The 23,590-nt window shown below is 40.6% G+C and overlaps 1 protein-coding gene and 1 long non-coding RNA gene across 2 annotated transcripts in view; both read left to right on the top strand.

The window, feature by feature from the left end:
• Nucleotides 1-23,590, top strand: part of LOC138964044 (uncharacterized) — a 428,123-nt gene that overhangs the window by 7,483 nt on the left and 397,050 nt on the right. The window lies entirely within an intron of this gene.
• Nucleotides 12,269-18,382, top strand: LOC138964042 (chitin deacetylase 7-like). The gene is made up of 4 exons (XM_070335922.1): nucleotides 12,269-12,980; nucleotides 13,899-14,044; nucleotides 15,993-16,200; nucleotides 16,510-18,382. Exons 1-4 carry the CDS (start codon nucleotides 12,650-12,652, stop codon nucleotides 17,472-17,474), a joined length of 1,650 nt encoding a protein of 549 aa, XP_070192023.1. The 5' UTR covers nucleotides 12,269-12,649; the 3' UTR covers nucleotides 17,475-18,382.

Here is a 23,590-nt window from a genome sequence, read left to right as displayed (position 1 = left end):
ATGATCCGCTTGATTTCCTTGGCCGCGGGTTCAATCCCTTGTCGGGACAGTTCATAAAGTGAATTTGTGGGGCCAAATACCACAAAATTCTAAAATTTTTAAGCTTCGTTGGTGTTTATGTGTGTGAAATAATTCTAAAATTCAGTCATTCCTATTACCAGCGACAACACAAAAACTCATCAGTTTGACGCTGGAAGAGAAAAGAACGCCTCTGACAGACGTGACGTTTTTCGGGAAAGAAGAATGACGAAGAATGTGGGAGTGAAACGCCGCCAGGTGCGTCTCAGAAACGTGTTCTACAAAAGCTGAACACTGAACTGAACAACTCCAAATCAATATTTTCAATTGGAAGTGACAGAATCACTGAACTCTTCAACATATTATGCAATTCATTAGACAGTTGCGGTGGCGAATAACATCCAAGACGTGAAATTGCGGTGGCGAATTACACCAAGCATCGGTGGCGTATAACATGAAGACTAATTGTTTGTGTTTTCTTTTGCCGCGTGCGTCACCCAAAGACAAAATTGTGCAACAGCATTCATCAAGAATACAAAGGACATGTTTAGCTCACAGGATATCATCACGGGAATGCATCAACTAGTGCTGTTTCGTTGAAGTTACGAAGGAAGGGACAAATCGTGCAATTTCAGCTACAATTCCAGCAGAAATCGGACTTCTGAACTGCTGAAACCTGACATTTCGACTAAAAAAGCACGTACCTTAGACCTTGAGTATATACTTCTTTAAAATGTACTAATGAAGAATCTAGATGATGCCTGAAAGTCCTACAAATTTTCATTTTCTGTGAGAGACCTACCTTGCAGCTTGCCTCTTCGTCGGCGTGAAGCGATAAAAAGTTGCGGTGGCGCAAATGCAGAGTTACACGATCCACGGCGTGAGAGAGAGAGAGAGAGAGAGAGAGAGAGAGAGAGAGAGAGAGAGAGAGAGAGAGAGAGAGAGAGAGAGAGTGATATCACTTTCTCCTTTTCCCCCACAAATTTACGTCATACTTTTATAACAGATTGTCATTGCCTTAAATACCAAATACACTCGGCCGTATGTGAATTGTCTGTGAAAACTGGGTTTACCTTCTTGCTGTGGTTAAGTTAACGTCATGCATTTCTAACAGTTTGAATCTTATTTAGATTTTCACTTGACGCCATTTGAATCTCAACTATTTAACAGTCCTAAACAAAGTGTGATCGTGATAAGGCAACCGCAAATCTCGTTTAAACTTTAAATCCTTTGTAATCTTGTTTTGAGGACCCCAAGTAAACCGACAGACTGTTTTCTATGTCTGTTGCCAGATTCAACGAGTGTCCGTCTGTGTACCAAACCTTGAGTAGACAGCTCACACGGTAGTCTGCTTAAACTTCGGAGCAAACTTCCATCTTGGATGCCTGGTTTGCGCTGTCCTTCAAATACACACTTAATTTATTCACCTGAGTTGTGCGTACTTCATCCTAAAGATTCAAAGTGAAGCCAAACCCAAAATGACGCGCGGACTTATTTTGAAATCCGAAGTGTAACCTTCGCATTGATAACAGAATTGTTCAAATCGAACATTTGGTTTAGCTAGAAGCATCATGGAAAGTCTGCATTGAAGGCAGCTCTCTTGGATTTTCCCCTGAGAGACCTATGCATCCGGTGCCGATGACGTCATTAGCATGGCGTTGTGGATTTTTCGCTCGATGTTATGGGTGCTTTTACGCCAAAAAATGTTCTAAATAGAAACATTTTTTTCCAACGCATTTATTAGGTAGTCTCCGCACAAGTAACTGGCTCAATCTTAATGTTCTGCGCGAACTTAGAATCCGGTTTCATTCTAGAATGGACCGGGTCCAGGTTGGAATTCTAACCCTGCGCAAGTACAGGGGTGCCATTCTAGAATGAAACCCTTGTTGCTGGTCCATTCTAGAATCGGCCGTGCGCAAGGTTGGAATTTGGGTCCAAGTTGGAATAGTCATTTCAATCAATCAATGAGGCTTATATCGCGCATATTCCGTGGATACAGTTCTAGGCGCTCTGCAGTGATGCCGTGTGAGATGAAATTTTATACGGCCAGTAGATTGCAGCCATTTCAGTTAGACTATCACACAGCCAAAGCCACAAATGTGGATTTTCTGTTTGTTTTTGGTGTGTTTGGTTGGGGTTTTTTTTCGGGTTTTTTACACTTTACTCAAAGACATCGTGAATTGGGATTGTGATGTTCTGAAAGTGATTACGATTTTGAGAGACACTCAGCAGTGATCGCTACGAACGGAAATTTCCGGACTGACAGTGTTTTGCCGATCTCGCTTGTAACTTTTAATCTTATTCATATACATGAAGTTGGTCTTCTGAATTGTGAAGATATAATGTCAACTTTTGTTTAAACCTGTGACAACAGCTCTATAACTCACTCTGTCCTTCTGTTGGTCTGTCTGTCGGTTAGTCGGTCTGACCGTCTGTCTGTCTGTCTGTCAAAAAAATTGTCAAAAAAACGGACATTTCCGAGAGGGAGACAGCGCTGACATTGCAAGCGGCCGCAACCGGCTCTCATCACAAAAACAACTGCCCTGCAAACATTACCGCCCTGGTAGTCCCCCTTGCTATGGTCTGCCTTTGTTTATTGCGTACTCAGGAGTGTCAACTTTCTTGACATGACATGACATCGCAAGATCGCCAAAGGATTTTTTTCAGGGGTAGACAAATCAGTCCCATTTTATCAAAGGGAAGGTGCAGGTGGAGATAATTCAAGGGAAGACAACTCTGTCTTACCTACAAACATTACGGCCCCCTTTATTCAAGGGTTTCATTCTAGAAAGGCACCCCTGTACTTGCGCAGGGTTAGAATTCCAACCTGGACCCGGTCCATTCTAGAATGAAACCGGATTCTAAGTTCGCGCAGAACATTAACATCAGACCAGTGACATGCCTCAAGTGATATTGCTCGAAGGCAACGTTTATGATGAATGATGAGAATAAGAAGAGAAAGAGAAGGGGGGGTTGCTGATAAAAGAAAAACAAGTACAGTTCGCGCTCAACTGACGCCCCATCAAGGTGGTAGCATAGAACTACTAAGTGGCATCAGTGTAACATTGACAGACAGCAGATGCAAATCTAATATGTGACCCTCCACCACGGTATGAGTCACATCTCACGTTTTCATGTTTTCTATATTTTACATTTTCTTAATGCGTTTTTTATGCTCTATCCAGTGGTGAAAACCGTTTTAGAAAAGAACAACTTTTTGAGTTATAAGCCCGTGACTAAGGTGACCTTCGAAAAGACGGTTCTGAGAAAAACAGCCCCAAACAACTTTGACTTTCCCCAGAACTTTTTCCTTAGCAACCAGCCCTCAATTTCCTTACAAATGTTTGCACACATCAGGCAGTGCATAAACTAGCATGTCGAGCAATTTTGTTCCCCCAAAAAATATTATTTAGAGAAATATAAGCTTTGAACTATGTGTGAAAATTTGCAATTTGAAAAAAAGGAACACAGGATTAGGCAAAGTAAGTCAGTTTATTGTTTCAAAGTAATCATTAACAAATCTTGATATGTTCTTTCACAGAGACATGCTGCACTATAAAATACATAATAACATCATAGTTATGCATTTATTTTGAAGTTTATTAGCTTTATGTTAATTATTTAAGTTGATTAAAAATAGTATCGTTGAAAAAAAGTAGGAACTTTTTCTCAAGTTTTCATCTCTTTCAATGATTAATTACTTCACATGTATGAAAATATTGAGAAAGATAAAGACAAGCATAAGTGATAGACAAGTAATTAGTAATGATTTTTAATAATTAGTAGTTCTATGAAACCGAAACCGGCAAAAGTAACGAAACAGTTACTTTTCACTAACTGTATGTCAGTAATATTAGATAGTGGAGATTGAGAAAGGAGGACAACCATGTGCGCAATGAACATCCTAACTAGACCAAAAACAAACAAAACAATGAAAATTATACATGTATTAGTTCACCTACAGAATTTAGAAACAAAGAGAAAACCAAAAAATCCTACCTAAACCTTGGTTGCAGCAAACATCAGAAATCCATGGCACCACACCCCCCAATACTCACCAAAACACATGAATTAAATCCAACATCCACACAAAACACAAACGTCTCACACCAACTGCACGCTGCGTTCAGGGTCAGGCACACACAATATCTGCTGGTTGAGGTACTGTTTGAACGTCTGTCTGCATACCGCCTTGGAGTCGATCAGCTATGCTGTTCTCTTCTGTTTTCGTGTACTTTTCCGAGAAGGTATCAGACTATCCATATCGCCTTCAGTCATTGGGGTGGAAGCGAGAACTCCAAGCAGTATCATGTCTTTTTCGCCTGAAACACACAACCAGGAGAATGTGGTTTACTAATTGAAATCAACTAAAAGATCAACATTCAAACCTTAAATAAAATCAATATTAAGTTATCAGGTAATGTTCCATGTGGAAGCAGCAAGGAGAAGAAAATCAAGCTTGTTGTTGCACCTAAACCAAAGCTGATCACAAGTATGATCTTACAAAAAAAGAGTGAACAGTTATGGATACAGTACAAGCAAAATCATGTTTCTGGTATAAGTGAAGACAAAGGGGAAGGAGACAGTAGTGGGAGAGGGGGGGTGATGACAGACAGAACATAAACAAACTCACCTTCATTAAACTCAGCCATGTCGTTTCTCCTGGTAAGAATTTCTTCAGGCAAAAACTGCGAAATGCATCCCTTCCTCGATTTGGCACTGGAATTATCACTTGGGTTCAGCTGGTGCGGTTGTGTTTTCAGTTTGCACTTGCAATCGAAGTTCGTCACTATGGTCAGCTCCACGTTGTTGTTCAGTGTCACTGACTGGTGAATGTCGACCTGAATAGCTGGTGTGGTAGCATCAACGAGAGCCTCGTCGCTAGAATCTCCATCGTCGTTTTTCTCTTCTCCTCGTTTTCTCCGCTGTTTTCGTCGGCAGATTCAGGTCGGTCGTTTTCCTTGTCGCTATCCATCTCTTCATCGCTTTCATCGGCGTCATCGTCGATTTCAGGATCAGCAGGAGTTGAAAAATAATCTGCTACCAAATCTCCAATGCCTTCGGAATCATTTGCGTCAAGAATATTGGCTCCACGGGCCGAATTCAAGGCCTTCGCTAGTATACTCGTTCGACTTGTCGAGAGTTCGCCATTTTCAGACTGAAATTCGCGCTGATTGGGTTGTTGCGGTCACGTGACAGAGGCGGCCAATGGAAGACACGGAATTCCCCCTAGTGACGTATTGTTTACGGAATTCTTATTATTTCCCGATAGCTTATTGGTCAGTTGATTTTAGTCTAACCAATAGAAATGACACAGTGTGAAAGCTGGAGAAAAGCCCTTTTCATTCATGTGTGTATCGACGGGTCCATTTGAAGTTTTGTAGGGGCGATCGTTGACTCAAAATGGCATGATTCGGGGCGAAACACATCGCTGATCTCACAAAAACGCACTGGTAGGGTGCTTCAAAAGCATTTTATGCAATATTTAGGGCATTTGCAGCTTATCAGGTAATAGATGTGGGTAGATAAAAGACCGGAGAATTACATTTTAGCGAAATCTCAAAATTGATACTCATCACCCCCCGGACTTAAAATAGGCCAAGCGCAGAACCGCCCGACATGAGATGTGACTCATTTCGTGGTGGAGGGTCACATATGTACAATGTGAGCGTCATGATATGCTATAAGTAGAAGAAATTACAAAATCCTGACCCCAAAAACATATTTAATAAATGACAATTTTCAATTCAACTGGTGAAGTGACCTTTCCAATTTGACAAGGATCATCACATTTGTAGGTCACTGACACCTGGAAGTGCGTACAGTTTCAAAGCTTTAACTGTAAAAAAATGGTGTTGATAGCTTTCCTTTTCGGACTCACTCTGGGCTGTACTTAATTGAGCCGGAAGTTGACGCCGAGGAATATTTTTACAGAAATATTCAGCGCCAAACCTTCGTGCTGCGAGCTTTGTGAAGTAGACTTAGTATCAGTATACCTTAAAATTTGACGGGAGTCCACCAGATTTGTGTCATGCCTAGTGGTCACTAAACCCTTGAATAACGTGAACTTTAATAGCTTAAGCTTTAAAAAAAAATTACACAATTATTAACTTGCCTTTTATTTTTAACCAAAATAATTTGCACACGACTTGACCTCGTGCACGGTGAATTTGTACACGGTTAAACAAGAAGTGTATATTGTCTGGAGGTCATCAAACCATAGAAGTGTGTAAAATATCTATGGTTTTGCATCCGAGAAAATCTCAACATTAAGTGTTTATAGTGTTCAGCCTACAAGCTGCCATAGCACTGCTGAATTCGACCAGGTGAGTCAAAGAAGAGATGGAAAAAAAACAGAATAAGAAGAGGGGGACAGATTAAAAGAAAAGGGAACAAGTCGCGTAAGGCGAAAATACAATATTTAGTCAAGTAGCTGTCGAACTCACAGAATGAAACTGAACGCAATGCCATTTTTCAGCAAGACCGTATACTCGTAGCATCGTCAGTCCACCGCTCATGGCAAAGGCAGTGAAATTGACAAGAAGAGCGGGGTAGTAGTTGCGCTAAGAAGGATAGCACGCTTTTCTGTACCTCTCTTTGTTTTAACTTTCTGAGCGTGTTTTTAATCCAAACATATCATATCTATATGTTTTTGGAATCAGGAACCGACAAGGAATAAGATGAAAGTGTTTTTAAATTGATTTGGACAATTTAATTTTGATAATAATTTTTATATATTTAATTTTCAGAGCTTGTTTTTAATCCAAATATAACATATTTATATGTTTTTTGAATCAGCAAATGATGGAGAATAAGATAAACGTAAATTTGGATCGTTTTATAAATTTTTATTTTTTTTTACAATTTTCAGATTTTTAATGACCAAAGTCATTAATTAATTTTTAAGCCACCAAGCTGAAATGCAATACCGAAGTCCGGGCTTTGTCGAAGATTACTTGACCAAAATTTCAACCAATTTGGTTGAAAAATGAGGGCGTGACAGTGCCGCCTCAACTTTCACGAAAAGCCGGATATGACGTCATCAAAGACATTTATCAAAAAAATGAAAAAAACGTTCGGGGATTTCATACCCAGGAACTCTCATGTCAAATTTCATAAAGATCGGTCCAGTAGTTTAGTCTGAATCGCTCTACACACACACACACACAGACAGACAGACACACACACGCACATACACCACGACCCTCGTTTCGATTCCCCCTCGATGTTAAAATATTTAGTCAAAACTTGACTAAATATAAAAAAGACAATCGTCCACAAAAAAATCCAAATGTTTGTTAAACATTCACATTTCCTAACCTTAAACTTGACCTTAAATCTGACTTTAATGTTCGACAGCAAACGAAGCTAATCAATTTTTGTGAATGACTATATGTCACCCAAAGCACGTCTGCAGGTTAGAAAGCAAAATAACAATTCCAGACAGGTCTCGTTCAGTCTTTTTCATGTAGGCAGCCTTGTAACATTGAAAATCGCACCAGACAGGTTTTGTTCAATCTCTTCCATGTGGGCTGCAGCCTGGTAACATTGAAAATCGCCCCAGACAGGTTTTGTTCAATCTCTTCCATGTGGGCTGCAGCCTGGTAACATTGAAAATCGCCCCAGACAGGTTTTGTTCAATCTCTTCCATGTGGGCTGCAGCCTGGTAACATTAAAAATCGCCCCAGACAGGTTTTGTTCAATCTCTTCCATGTGGGCTGCAGCCTGGTAATTTTGAAAATCGCCCCAGACAGGTTTTGTTCAATCTCTTCCATGTGGGCTGCAGCCTGGTAACATTGAAAATCGCCCCAGACAGGTTTTGTTCAATCTCTTCCATGTGGGCTGCAGCCTGGTAACATTGAAAATCGCCCCAGACAGGTTTTGTTCAATCTCTTCCATGTGGGCTGCAGCCTGGTAACATTGAAAATCGCCCCAGACAGGTTTTGTTCAATCTCTTCCATGTGGGCTGCAGCCTGGCAACATTGAAACCCGCCCCAATGTCAACCCAGGTCAACAAAGCTTGGCCACAGAATTGGCACGTACATGGAAACACCGTGGAACACACTAGCCAGCCATGACAAACGTAACACTGACCACAAGCACAGCAAACTGGGACACTTTCTTTCTTTCTTTATTTGGTGTTTAACGTCGTTTTCAACCACGAAGGTTATATCGCGACGTGAACTGGGAAACCAAAACACTTGTTGAATAGAAAAGTGTATAAATGACGGTTGGGGGGATGGGTGTGTGGATGGGAGGTATTGGCGGAGGGAAAGAACTAGAGGGGTATCGAAACAGTGAGAAAAAAGTGCAAGGAAGACGGTTTGGAGGGTTCTGTGGATGGGTGGTCGGGCGGATGAAAATGACTAGAGGGATATTGAAACACCGAGAACATCGAAGCAAGGAAAGAAAGATGATTTAAGATAAAAATAATTTTGATAGTCAGGCTTGATAGTAAGGCATGTGCAAATAAACTGCAAAAGACACAAATAGGGAAACTACTATATTTAGACCCTGGCTCCCTCCCCTATTTAAGAGTTTGTTTTGTTAGAATATCTGTTCATAACGTCTGTATATTAACGTTCATTGTAAGACAATAGACCTGATTTTGTCGTCTTAAAACAGATTCCCATTTTACATACATGTACAACATAAAGCATTCAGGGGTAGAAGGGGAGAAGGGCAAGGAAAATAGTTATGTGTATGCGTGCAGAGAAGGGAAGACATTAGAGATCTCCTCTTGTCATTCCTAATGTACTTGCTTGCTTTTGATTACATTTCGTCAAGTTTTGACTAAATGTTTTACGTTGACTGGAAATCGAGATGAGGGTGTGGTGTATGTGTGTGTGTGTGTGTGTGTGTATGTGTAGAACGATTCCGAGAAAACTACTGGACCGATTTTTATGAAACTTTACATGAGTGTTCCTGAATATAAAATCCAGAGACCTTTTTCATTTTTTGGACACATGTCTTTGATGACGTCATATCCGTTTTTTGTGAAAGTTAAGGCGGCACTGTCTTGCTCTCATTTTTCAACCAATTTTGTTGACATTTTGATCAAATAATCTTCGACGAAGGCCGGACTCTGGTATTGCATTTCAGCTTGGAGGCTTAAACATTAATAAACTAGATGATTACCCGCTTCGCCGGGTACCGGCTTCGCCGGGTACCGGCTTCGCCGGGAAGAAGTAGAGCCGAATATCAGGCTGCGCCTGGGGTGTACGCCGGCTTTGCCGGCGCACGAAGGAAAGGAGATAAACGCGCAAAACACTGGAGACCTTCTAAAAATAGTAACGTGCAGTGACCTTCTAAAAATAGTAACGTAGTAACGGGGATATGGATTGACGCCACACGGAGGAAGGGAGATAATCGCGGCTGAAAACACTGGAGAAGATAAGGAAGAGTTACTGGTAGTGGATCCCGACAACAAAAACAAAAAAACCAAAAAAATCGGTTCAGCGCGCACAGCGCTGCGCGCTGAGAGCACGTGTTGATATATCTCATCGATGAGGTTGTGTCCGGGGTGTAGCTGAATACGGTGTCCAAATTTGAAAAAGATCCACCGAGAACTTTGGCCGTGCATCGCGAACAGACAGACAGACAGACAGACAGACAGACAGACAGACACTAGTCGTATATATATATATATAGATGAGTTTGCTCATTAAAGTTGTCATTAACATCGATTTTTGAACAGGTTTAACATTGATTGCATCATATTCTTCGTTAAATTCTGAATCTAAAAATATATACATATGTCATGTTTAGTCTAAAAATGTGATCACAATTAACGAAAATAGGTTAATTAGGTACCATAATTAAAACTTTACAAATCGACCCCAAAACGGTTTCATCTTACTCTTTATCATTTCCTCATTCAAAAAGCGTATAGATATAATATGTTTGTATTAAAAACAAGCTCAAAAAGTTAAAAAGAATACAGAAAAGGTCGCTTCTGCTTACCACAATACGCTACTTCACTATACTGGCTTGTCAATTTCACTTCATTTTGCACGGGAAAAGTGAGCGGTTTCCTTGCCGCGGGGATTGAAGAAGCTGTATTGTCTTGGTAAAAAATTGCAGTGCATTCAGTTTCATTCTGTGAGTTTAAATGTTGTAATGTCGCCTTACGCGACTTGTTTTACTTTCATTCGTTTTAGTGTGGGGATGGGGGGATGGTAAAACTGCCCTTGTCCGCGTTATACCCGCAATCCAACACTTGGTAGCTGGGTGTTTTTACATTTAGTCAATCGAAACGAGGGTCGTGGTGTATCACTGTATGTGTGTATGTGTGTCTGTGAGTGTGTGTATGTGTGTGTGTAGAGCGATTCAGAGTAAACTACTGGACCGATCTTTATGAAATTTTACATGAGAGTTCCTGGGCATGATATCCCCAGACGTTTTCTTCATTTTTTCGATAAATGTCTTTGATGACGTCATATCCGGCTTTTTGTAAAAGTTGAGGCAGCACTGTCACGCCTTCATTTTTAAAAAAAAATAATTGAAATTTTGGTCAAGCAATCTTCGACGAAGGCCGGACTTTGGTATTGCATTTCAGCTTAGAGGCAATTAATTGATAATTTTGGTCATTAAAAGTCTGAAAATTGTAATTACAATTATTTTTTTATAAAACGATCCAAAAACAATTTCATTTTATTTGTCATTATTTGCTGATTCCAAAAACATATAAATATGTTATATTCGGATTAAAAACAAGCTTTGAAAATTAAAAATATAAAAATTATGATTAAAATTAAATTTCCGAAATCGATTTAAAAACAATGTCATCTTATTCCTTGTCGGTTCCTGATTCCAAAAACATATAGATATGATATGTTTGGATTAAAAACACGCTCAGAACAAGCGGTGGACAGATGACGCTACGAGTAGACGGTCTTGCGGAAAAAATGCTGTGCGTTCAGTTTCATTCTGTGAGTTCGACTGAGCTTGACTAAATGTTGTATTTTCGCCTTACGCGACTTGTTTGTTGTTGTTTTTTGCAGGCAAAATAATAACAAAGCAAGCTAAATAATAATCAAATCAGTAAGGTGGCTATAATAATAAATCAACATGCACATCATGATCAATTCAAGTAAGATTTCTTTACATTTAAAACCAAAGATAACAATTAACAAGTCGCGTAAGGCGAAAAAACAACATTTAGTCAAGCTCAGTCGAACTCACAGAATGAAACTGAACGCATTGCATTTTTTCCGCAAGATCGTACACTCGTAGCATCGTCTGTCCACCGCTCGTGGCAAAGGCAGTGACATTAACAATCCAGAAAAGCGCGGTAGCGGTTGCGCTGAGGAGGATAGCACGCTTTTCTATATCTCTATTCTTTTTAACTCTCTGAAGGTGTTTTTAATCCAAACATATCATATCTATATGTTTTTGGAATCAGAAACCGACAAGGAATAAGATGAATTGTTTTTAAATCGATTTCGGAAATGTAATTTTAATCATAATTTTTATATTTTTAATTTTCAGAGCTTGTTTTTAATCCGAATATAACATATTTATATGTTTTTGGAATCAGAAAATGATGAAGAATACGATAAACGTAATTTTGGATCGTTTTATAAAAAAATAATTTGAATTACAATTTTCAGATGTTTAATGACCAAAGTCATTAATTAATTTTTAAGCCTCCAAGCTGAAATGCAATACCAAAGTCCGGCCTTCGTCGAAGATTGCTTGGCCAAAATTTCAATCAATTTGATTGAAAAATGAGGGTGTGACAGTGCTGCCTCAACTTTTACTCGATTCCCCCCTCTATGTTAAAACATTTAGTCAAAACTTGGCTAAATGTAAAAAGTATCATGAAAAGAAGTGGAAGAAAGACACAAGGGGGTGTGGGGGGGGGGGGGGGGCGGAGGACAAACATACACGTGTGATGACGAAAGAAGCATCACAGGAGGCAAAGAGAGGAGGGAAGAGGAACAAGAAAGAGGGAGGCAGAGAAGAAGAAGAGAGAGCAAGAAGACCGCGAAGAGAAGGGGGAGGCAAGTTTTTCTTCTTCAGCGAGAGAAGTGCAGACAAAGAGCTGCTACAACGTGATCGGCGATGTTGCCAAACGTCGCCGTGTTGACGCAAAGAACGCCTAAAGTGAATAAACTCGTGTCCAAACAAGCAAATATCGGGCCGACCCTCTCCAACCTTTACTCTCCCTCTCTTTCCCCTCTCGAATGCCGGCCGCCTATTTAAGGCTTTGGAGGTCGGGGTCCAGGCATCAGATCCCCAGCAGTGCAGCAACCAGAACACGCACAGTTTCGCTCCCAGCTCGTAGCTTTAGCTTTTGTTTCAGTCTCGTCTGAATCGATCATCGAGCACCTTAGGAAAAATTCCTTTCTCGAAATAGTTTCTCCCTCCTTCGCTTATTCGGTCGATTCGGCTAGAGCCTTGCTAGCTGCAGTCCAGTAAAACTCAGACTTTCCCTTTCTTTCACATCAACCGGTTTCTTTCCTGGACTGACATTTGTGAAGACTTCTTCAGCTAAAACCAGCCGAGCTGACGACCTATCCCTACTTTGTGGGCTACTGGAGAAACAACATCGATCGTGAACATTGGCTCACAAACCAGAAAAATAATATTTGCTTGTAACTTAGGTCGTGTGACGATCACAACTACCATGTCCGCCAGAAAAGATTACAGCCATCTCTTCGGCTCATCCGTGGCTGTTCTACTACTTGCAGTGCTAGCAACCCCAGTCTCTTCTGAACGACTAGGTATCAAATGCGGTGACAACGGAGCCTTCTACTGTCACGACACCGACCCAGGGTCCTTTACAAGATGCATAGGGCACGAACTGTATCTCTTTGCTTGCCCAGAAGGTCTACACTTCAACACACTGAGTCAAACCTGCGACTGGCCCGAAAGCGCCGACTGTGGAAGTCATGGGGCAAAGGGCAAGAACCTCAAGGTCAACCAGATCATGCACGATGCGGGCAAAGAAGAGAAAGGTTGGTGGTTTTAAATGTAGCCTCATATTGTGTGGTTCTCAAAAATTCAAGTGTTACATTGCAATTGTAATTGTTTTTAATTGATGATCACACATTCCTCCAATTCTGTCTCTATTTACCTTGTCAATGCTTCACAAGAAAAGCTCATTTGTAAAATTTCTCCTCAATAAAAGCTGATAGCTTTTGTTAATGTTGGCAATTATTAAAATACCACCCTGTATTCGTAATAAAAAGAAAGTTCAGCTTGCATTGAGGAACAACGAAAGGCTTAAGAATAATGAAGATAAAGTTGAAGATATCAAAACACATTTTAGTGCCTCACAATTTCTATTCAGTTAGAAAGTCAACAACCAAACACATTTACGATCGACAAAGGAACAGCTTGATGTTTAAATCTCGTTTTGCTTCTTAAAGTAGAACATAATGAAAAACAAAATATTGACACATGAGTAAACGTGAAAGTGAAACACTTTATTCAAAGTGGCTCGCATCATTGAGATTAGTATCAAATCTACTTATAATCAGATGTTCAATATTTTGCTCAGTCGGAGGAAAAAAAAACACGCATGCTCTCGTGGATACTTCAAGCTTAAGATGTAATGCTTTGTCTGTAATTTGCAATCTCACTTAAACCATCTCATGTAAACCAACTCAGGTTACTGCTCCTGCCACTTTCAAAAAGGGATGTGAGTCCCAAAACCGTTTGGCTGTTGGGAGGTGAAAGAGCACATATATTATGCAGTTCCCCCCTGACTGGTGTTACATTTCTCACAAAGATCCGGCAATGAGAGGAAATCGGCGGCTACAAAAAATAAACATCGACATTTTCATCCATCATAACATCCTTGGTCCTTCACGGTGAATTTACAAAATCTTTTCTCTTGAAAACTAACCGTTGAAGATGTTGTGTTCTACCAGACGGAGCTAGTGCTAGTGCCAGCTTTGGGCACAGTGGTGGGGCTCACACCCCTGCCTCTGCCACCGTGTCCGGGGGAGATAACCCGTGGTGGAGACCGGATGACGTGGATCCCAAGTCCTGGGAGGACGTCAACCAGCTTGAGGAGGTAAGGCGTCAGACTCGGAAGCTATTGGTGACAGGTTCCTGACAAAGAACAGCTGGTGAATTTAGACAAGATGTGCAGGGGCTGACGTGAGTAAAATAGGGTAATTTAACTGTGCTGGGAGGGGAAATATTTTAGATGACATTTGGAACATTCCAAACGGGTCTAGGTTCTCATAACGAAACAAGAGCAACAGTCCATATGGGGCACTGTTTCATTGAAGAAGCATAACTGTCTTAGCATGTTGTGAGTAATGTTAAGTCAGGACAGTCAGCACGTGTCTACGTACAAGTGACATTTCCATCATTTACGAAACCAATGCTTTTTACATTTAGTCAAGTTATGACTAAATGTTTTAACATAGAGGGGGGAATCGAGACGAGGGTCGTGGTGTATGTGTGTGTGTGTGTGTGTGTAGAGCGATTCAGAGTAAACTACTGGACCGATCTTTATGAAATTTTTCATGAGAGTTCCTGGGTATGATATCCCCAGAACTTTTTTCATTTTTTCGATATAATGTCTTTGATGACGTCATATCCGGCATTTTGTAAAAGTTGAGGCGGCACTGTCACACCCTCATTTTTCATTACAATTTATTGAAAATTTGGCCAAGCAATCTTCGACGAAGACTTTGGTATTGCATTTCAGCTTGGAGGCTTAAAAAGTAATTAATGAGATTTGGTCATTAAAAATCTGAAAATTGTAATTAAAATTATTTTTCTATAAAACGATCCAAAATTACGTTTATCGTATTTTTGATCATTTTCTGATTCCAAAAACATATAGATATGTTATATTCGTATTAAAAACAAGCTCTAAAAATTAAAAATATAACAATTATGATTAAAATTAAATTTCCGAAATCGATTTAAAAACAATGTCATCTTATTTCTTGTTGGTTCTTGATTCCAAAAACATATAGATATGATATGTTTGGATTAAAACACGTTCAGAGAGTTAAAAAGAATAGAGATATAGAAAAGCGTGCTATCCTCCTCAGCGCAACCGCTACCGCGCTTTTCTGGATTGTTAATTTCACTGCCTTTGCCACGAGCGATGGACAGACGATGCTATGAGTGTACGGTCTTGCGGAAAAAATGCAATGCGTTTAGTTTCAATTCTGTGAGTTCGACTGAGCTTGACTCACTGATCGAAACCGAGGGAAAAAAACGCACGGGTAACGGTAAAGGAGTATAAATACGGAGATTTAAGAAACGAAACGTTGGGACGTTTCGTTTTGAAGTTGTGGTAAACGTCATTATTTCGGGGGTCTCTCGCTGGAAAGGTGAAGGTCAACTGAAACGGAACGTGGAACGTCAAAACGCAGTCACGTTTTCCACCCCCAAAAAACGAACAATATTTCGTCAACTTTTGTGAGTATTTTTGCACACTAACAGTTTTATTTGTTGGCCATTTTATGCATTGCTAGATTCATCAACCCTTTCACAGTCTTTCAGCGCTGAGAATGTGTTCATTGGAGGTAGACAACTGTTGTGAACTGAAATATTTTGAAGGGTGCTGATCCTGGTACATTTATCCAACTTCATGGTGAGAAAGCAAATGGCGAAGCAGAAGTAGGTCATCGCATCGAATTTTTATTCTGGCTTCGTATGTGATCAGGTGCATGAATTGAAAAATGTGAAGCTCTTGTGCGTGCAATGCGAGTATGTCAATCCTTTATTGACTCGTGGAGTTGAAATTATGCCATGCCCAGTCAGCGGATCATATCCTGCCATGCCCGGCCTTTCATTCCGAAACGAAACGTGAATACATCTAAATCTTGTCTGCGGCCTATGCCGTCTCGTTACACGTTCCGTTTCGCGGGGTGACTCATTCACCAAACGAAACGAGCTGCAAAACGAAACGTGCTGTTTCTTAAATCTCGCTAATACCATATACAAACTATTCAAGTGGATCAGCAATTTTAACCCGTAGTCTCCTCTGTCGTCAGATTCCCTTCGATGGGTCATCAGTGAGTGTGAGTGCCAGCGTCAGCGGCAAGAAAAAAGCGGGAGGTTCCGGGAACAGTTGGAAGGACATCAGCAGCGCTGCTGAGGGAGCGAAGAGCGTTAAAGGGCACGGCCACTCTCACTCTATCGCCATCAGCGACACAGCCGAGAAGCGACCTGACCTGGAAAATGTGCAGTGGCACGAAGGACGTGAGTCACGATTTTGTTTTGGAAACCACTTCTTTTTCTCAGTTTGTTACAACGCTGATATAAACAGCCGCGGGACAAGAAACGGCGGCAAATTGGCTCGAGTTCATTTATACTCAGTAATGATAACTTTCCAAGCACGTTTCAACCCAAATATACGGCCCCAACGAGTAAGTGTTAAGAAGCAGGCACGCGTTGAAGAACATTGAAGATGTTATACATCTTTTGGATTGGTTATAAGCAATAAGATCTAAATGTTTTAAACCATTGGTTCCACTTTCACATTCGTTTTGGTTTGTTGCTGTATTTCAGCTTGCAGCCCCTCCGAGTGCAAGCCACCAAACTGCCGATGCCCTGGTACCGACATCCCCGGAGGTCTGTCTCCCAAGTCAACCCCTCAGATGGTCATGCTAACCTTTGATGACGAAGTGTCTGCTGCTTACTACGGCTACTTCCAGCGTCTCTTCCGTCCCGGCCGCTACAACGCCAACGGCTGTCCTGTCCGAGGCTGTCTCTTCGTGTCCGGCTCGGGCACAGACTACGACCTAGTCTACCCTATGTACGCCATGGGTATGGAGATCGCCAGCCACACCCTGTCCCACAAGTTCCCCCACACCTGGTGGGCCACGGCTTCCTACCAAGAGTACGTCGATGAGGTGGAAGGCATGAGGAAGAAGCTGGTGTCCGAAGCCAGCATTCCCTACGAAGCTATCAAGGGTTTCCGCGTTCCATTCTTGCAGGTGGGTGGCGACAACATGTACAAAGCTCTGTACGACAACAAGTTCACCTACGACACTTCCATGTTCACCGGATCAGTCTGGGAAGGAAGCGACCCGATCTGGCCCTTCACTCTCGACTACACAGTACCTGAGAAGTTCTGTCAGCACACTCCATGCCCAATGAAGCAGTACCCTGGCCTCTGGGAAATCCCCGTGCAGAGATGGTACGGTGTTGACGGCATCTCCTGCGCTATGCCTGATGGATGCACGGCCTCTGGGGATTCCCAGGAAGACCTTGAATTTCTCCGATCCAACTTCAAGCGCTACTACGAATCCAACAGGGCTCCCCTCGGTATCTTCGTCCACGCTCGTTGGTTTCACACAGAGCACCACCTGGACGCCTTGGATCGCTTCATCGATGAGCTGATGAGTCTTGAAGATGTGTACATCGTCACCCCTATCCAGGTCATCGAGTGGATGAAGAACCCCACTTCCCTAGAGAAGATCAAATCTTTCAAACCCTGGTCTTGTGAAGGATCAGAAGGTTGGAGTCAATAAGATGGGCCTACTTAAAAAGAACTTTGTGCTCCAGATAACCATAGAACCAACGTAAGGATCCACGTCCATCTGATAATGGACAAATGCTATCGTTCCTTTTTTGCACAATAGCTTCCTATGTTGAAGGAAAAGGCTACACATTTTATCTTTCACTTGCACGTTTGAGGCACTCACATTGAAATATATATCTAAGAAGACTGTTGTATGGGTACAAAGGTCCCATGCCTAGAATAAAGACGAAGACTACTTCAAAAATGAAATTCTGTTACTACACTACTTGTTCATATTGTGAAAATATCCTGCTTGAAATGGCTTTGACACACATGTCTACTGCAATACACCTTCTATTGTTGTTTTCTCAAATCTGGCATGTTTTAGTTCTCTGTGAACACACATGTGATATTTGTGATTCTGCCAGATAATGTTCTTGTCAATGTCATTTCCTTCTGATAAAATGCAATACTCAATAAGTATTTGGCAATATCACACAATGTATGTTTATTTCGTTCACGTATCACGTTCATGGTGTGAATATTTACACTGTTGTATTTCTATGCACATTGTACATTATGGAATATCAGCGTGCAAAAGAGTTAAATGAAATTCGAATGCCTTGTAATCTATTGTTTGAGCGGATGGCTGAACATGTATGAGAAAATGCTAGCATAACTGTTGCATCATACCAGTTTCCAAATGCGAGTGAATGAACACAAAAGTGAATACTTGAAACCTAATATTGTGATAAGTAAGAATGAAGTATGAATGATATTGAACATGTATTTATTGTGCAGTCTGTACATAATACATATATTTTGTGATTTACCTCAATGCTCTGAAGAAAATGGTTTCTTGAAACCATTGCATACGCCGACAGTATTCTATTGCTTGTAAATAAAAGCTTCATGCAAAAGTTGATTCAGTATTCGGATTGAAGTGGTGATGGGGCGTATGTGCGTATGTCTGTGCTCTCTCTCTCTCTCTCTCTCTCTCTCTCTCTCTCTCTCTCTCTCTCTCTCTCTCTCTCTCTCTCTCTCTCTCTCTCTCTCTCTCTCTCTCTCTCTCTCTCTCTCTCTTTCTCCCTCTCTCAATGTACTCTTGTTTGTTTCTTACAAACTCACTTTTTGAAACAGATCACACCAGTCAAAAACACACACACACACACACACGCGCGCGCGCGCGCAAACGCCCAGATACTTCTCTATTACGTATATACTTTAAAAAAAGAGCACAAATACACCTGCGGCGAAACACGCGCGCAACACACAGCCTCAACAATCACAAAATAAAGTTACACATCTTACAGCCACATATATATGAACGTTTAATATAATATAGGTGGCAAACAGAACACATCAGGCCAACGACTAAATTGTATATACATGTACTGTTTCTCATTGATTTATAAAGTTTGACACAATCTGGATCCATACAAAATGAATATAGCATCCTTCATCAACATCGAGAAAGAAGTTAAAGTTCAGCAAATGTGCAAGCCAGATAAACACTACTGACCGCTATTTTTTTTTTTTTTTTCAAACAATTTTATTCACATAAATAACAACAATTAACAATATCTCATACAATGAATTAAATACAACTTATCGAGAACAACAAGCTAACTTTTTTAACGTTTTGTTCTTCGAACACTCACACAAAAATGCTTCTTATCTGTAACTGCCTATTAAAAATACTTTCCAACGGTAAAAACGAATTTGTTTTTTTATATATACTAACGCACATCTTTCCAATTAAGATAATGTGGTTCAATTTATACATAGTTGCTTTTCTCACCATTACAAAATGCATACCAAATAAAACATCACTAACATTCAAAATAATCTTAATTTCTAAAGTACGAAAAATAAATTCTTCAATAAACTTCCAGAATTTGTATACAACCGGGCATTCAAAAAAGAAGTGTTCAATGAAATCAGTTACATCACAGCAGTAATTACATTTATTAGTTTCCGTTACTTTCATTTTACACAGGAGAATGTTGGTCGGATAAATGTTGTGCATAATTTTCCAGTGTAAAACTCTTAATCTAGTCTCTTGTGTTGACTGATAGGCAACTATCCAGGATCGTTCATCAATTTCTACATTAAACTTTCTCTTCCAAAATCCTCCGGAACATGGTACATCTGTTTTCATATTAATAATCTCTTTCCTGTATTCGCTGGCACTTAACACATTTTTGCCGTTAAACAGTGGTAAGGTAATACAAACACCATCAGTCATATTTACAGCATTTTTCCTCATAAATAATGACACAGCAGCTTTTACAACATTATATTCAAGAATTCGGTTTGGCGAATATCCAATCAAATCACATATATCTTGATATGATAATATATCTCCCGAACGTATAATGTCAGTTAATACCAATACACCTCGTTGTATCCAACTCTCAAAAAATAAAACTTTGCCACTATACGTTATGCATACTGACCGCTATTAAAAGCTTGCAACTCGCCATTGTCGGTACCTTCCAGCTGTCACGCAGAACAACCTTGGCCTTAGACAGTACACTCAATTCTTGGCACATGTTTCTATGAGAAGAGAGCTGTAGACTCTCGGTTTAAGAACATTTCAGCTTTGCGATTCTGTTCTAATACTCGTAATACCCAGTGATACATGCAAGACATTTTCCAAACCGAAAAGAAAGTCTTATTCTCACCAGCCAGTGTATTTAAAGTGATTACTGGGGCCCGGCAGCTCAGTTAGAAGAGCCTGTGTATTTAAAGTGATTACTGGGGCCCGGCAGCTCAGTTAGAAGAGCCAGTGTATTTAAAGTGATTACTGGGGCCCGGCAGCTCAGTTAGAAGAGCCAGTGTATTTAAAGTGATTACTGGGGCCCGGCAGCTCAGTGAGAAGAGCCTGTGCTTGTCATCATTGGGTCACGGGTTCGAATCCGGACAGGGACGGACACGGATCAACTTGATGTACTCACTCAGAGACGGTTTCCATGTCCTACCGCCGTATCACCACTGTAAAGACATCAGTCATTTTGCCAGAAGTGCATGCAAGTGGCTGATTGCACTTAAATACGCACATACCTAGGTAGCGCGACTGTTGCTGCTGCTAGCTTTCCACTGGTAGGAAGCGACCCGAGTTTCAAAGCGACGGGATCATAAAGTAATGAGAACAACAGGGCGGAGGCGACCAAGGTGCAAAGGAAGCTCCATGGCAGTCTGGACGACCTACAGCGCACGGCAACATTTGCGCTGAGAACCGGCGTTTCCATCTGAGTGATCGACAACAAGAAGAAGAAGAACAAAAGGAACAAAATGTAGTTGGTAATCGGTCAAAAGAAATATCAGTCAAAGGGTCTGACCTGTTGCCAATCATATTTGGAATACTTTAAGATTGCTGATTCAAGCTGACTAACATTCTAAACGTAACGACTTACTTCACTGTACTTTCAATTTGATTTGCAATAGAACTGAGTAAAATATTTCCAGCAGTTTTACAGACATAACAGCCAAAGTTCGACCTACAGTGATAAATATATGAACGTGAGTTTAATCTATGATAAGCTAAGCACAAGAGATGATTATATCCAAAATAACACTTTAAAACAACGTGTTGCCAAAGAAATAATTTGCACCCAGGGACACTTACCCTCGTTCCAGTCAAACGTATGGAACTACTTGCTTATAAACTTACTGCGTCTGTGGCTAATAACATGGACTGCTTTCAGTTCTCCTGCAAAGAGAGGGTAAAGATGCAGTGCTTACACTATCAACTTAAGTTCAGTTCTCTAGACCCACTATTTAGGAATTCCATCAGAACTGTTTCCATAGATTTGTCATCCACTGTCAACATAACGCAACTCTATACTATGATTCAACAGATTTTAACGCTATATATCCATAAACAGCACTCGGATCGTCTGGATAAGATAGTTCCTACGTTTCACAGCGTGTCAGTCTCGACGCTTGCTCTGTTGGTCACTCTGCACTCTCTGATGTACCAGTTGTAAACACCAGAGCCGCACAGGAATGTGCTCTTTCGCCCATGATTGTGTTACATTTACACAGATGACATGACATGTTAGGTGATCAGCCTTGACAGTATTGACATGCTCACTATATATCTCAATGAACGGACTAAGCAGGATGAGTCATGTTTTTCAAAAAAAGATGAGGCAAATCGTGTTAGAGTATAAGGCAAGTCGTTCGCAGTAACCTGCTTGAATTGTTTAATGTTGGTGTTGTTTGGTGTTTTTAAAAAAAAAATTTGTACAGATTGATGACAGTCGGGTAAATAACTTTATCGCAGGAAAGATTGATACGGATAATCCAAAATATCAGTATGGCCAAGAATTTAACATCACAGAAACTTTTAAATATTTGCATTTTATTGCAGCAACATGAGGAGTCATCACGGACAGACACTTACAACGAGGAGACTAAATCTTCAGACCCTTTCTGTACGATTAGCTTTGTTGACGTATTAAAAATGGAGCAAAGAACATTACCTTTTTGCTTTAAATTATCCAACGGTTAAAATATAGTAAACCTCCTTCGCTTCCTCATTAAAACACATAAACACGCACACTATAAAGAAACGGAGCATTATTATATTAAAATACACAACGAGTGCTTCAGAATACTGCGCTTGAAATTCTAAAATTGGCAGTGCACAACCTTAAATCTGAAAACAGAGAATTCAAACTTGCCGCCATAAGAAGTTATTCACTGAGTACGAGAACAAAATCAACAGTAAATACCACATGGTGGACAATGAAATGACAGCCTACTTAGCAGTCAGTCCAATGTTTTTGAAGTAGCTGACCTTTTCAAGTTGACAAAGCTCTTACTACATGAAATATTTGGTTATCCACGTAAGATATTTAAAACCAAATAACAAAAAAAAGAAACAAAGAAACAAACAATCAAAGAAAAGAAAACGAAAAAAAAAAGAAAGAAAGAAAGAAAGAAAGAAAAGAAAGAAAGAAAGAAACCGAAGTCTGAGCTCGACTGACTCACCAAAAACTACGAGCAGAAATATCGTCTGCTGACACACCAGTTCAGGAGAAGATCTTCGGCAACCTGCGGAGTCTTCGCTGTACTGCAGACTTCATCAGAAGTTCCGGAGTCCCTGTCTGAGCGATCGAGAAGAAGAAGAAGAAGTAAATGCACGTGGAATAGATGTATTCAACAGGAAAGAAAGTTCATAAGCTATTCAAGGATCCACGACGATCACTGTGTTCATCGCAGTATTAACATTGTCTGCTTCTTGTTGATTATCGCATCATGTATATAGTGCATCACAGATATTCATATCAACTTTCTGTCAGTGTGCATCACAGATATTCATGTCAACTTACTGTCAGTGTGGATCACAGATATCCATGTCAACTTCCTGTCAGTGACTGGACTGGCCTCAGAGTAGCCTCAGGGAGTAACTAACAAGACGGCGCTGATAACATCCCCTAGCTGGTGCGACAACAACATCTGGGTCGCTATTACGGGGTCAAATGAAGTCTGACACTAGTATTGCGTTGGGATATGCACAATGCAGTTGTAAGCTTTTATGTAGGTTTCAAAATTTGCCCGACTATTTGTGATGATAAAATGAAGAAATCAAAATCTGTATGTGCCATTCCGAATGTTTCGCCTTTCCTTTCTGGAGTGATCTCTAGACCATAAATCAGAGTGGGAAGCTGCGTTGAAATGGGGATCACTTGAATCAGGTTCTTACTTCCGTCTTTTTGACAAGTGGGCATAAAGTAAAGACAAAATGATGTCCAGCGACTCGCCTTTGGTCACCCTCCCGCCATGAAAACGATTACTATTCATAAAATAGGTCAGATGGAAAATATGAGCTTCTCTTCCAAAAGAGACTGTTGTTCGGTCAATCTGAATGTAGACACCTTTTTTTCACACGTCAAATTCGTAAACACCGTGAAGTGTGTCAAAGCAATAACACGATGTAGCCTGGTGTCAGGTGTAGCCTCGTCCCACTGAGTAAATCTCAAACGGTCGCACTTCTTTCATAAATGTGACGTCACTTCAACGGGGTGAATTCGGAAATATGCCTGTTCCAAACGCTGCAAGACCTTGCATGCTCATTGTCCTTTCAAACTCTGAAGACTTCCCAATGATTGTGCA

Source organism: Littorina saxatilis, linkage group LG4 (assembly GCF_037325665.1).
Source record: "Littorina saxatilis isolate snail1 linkage group LG4, US_GU_Lsax_2.0, whole genome shotgun sequence".
In the NCBI taxonomy this organism is placed as follows: domain Eukaryota; kingdom Metazoa; phylum Mollusca; class Gastropoda; order Littorinimorpha; family Littorinidae; genus Littorina; species Littorina saxatilis.
The sequence above is the reverse complement of the archived record's forward strand: the minus strand, read 5'-3'. Positions and strand labels throughout refer to the sequence as shown.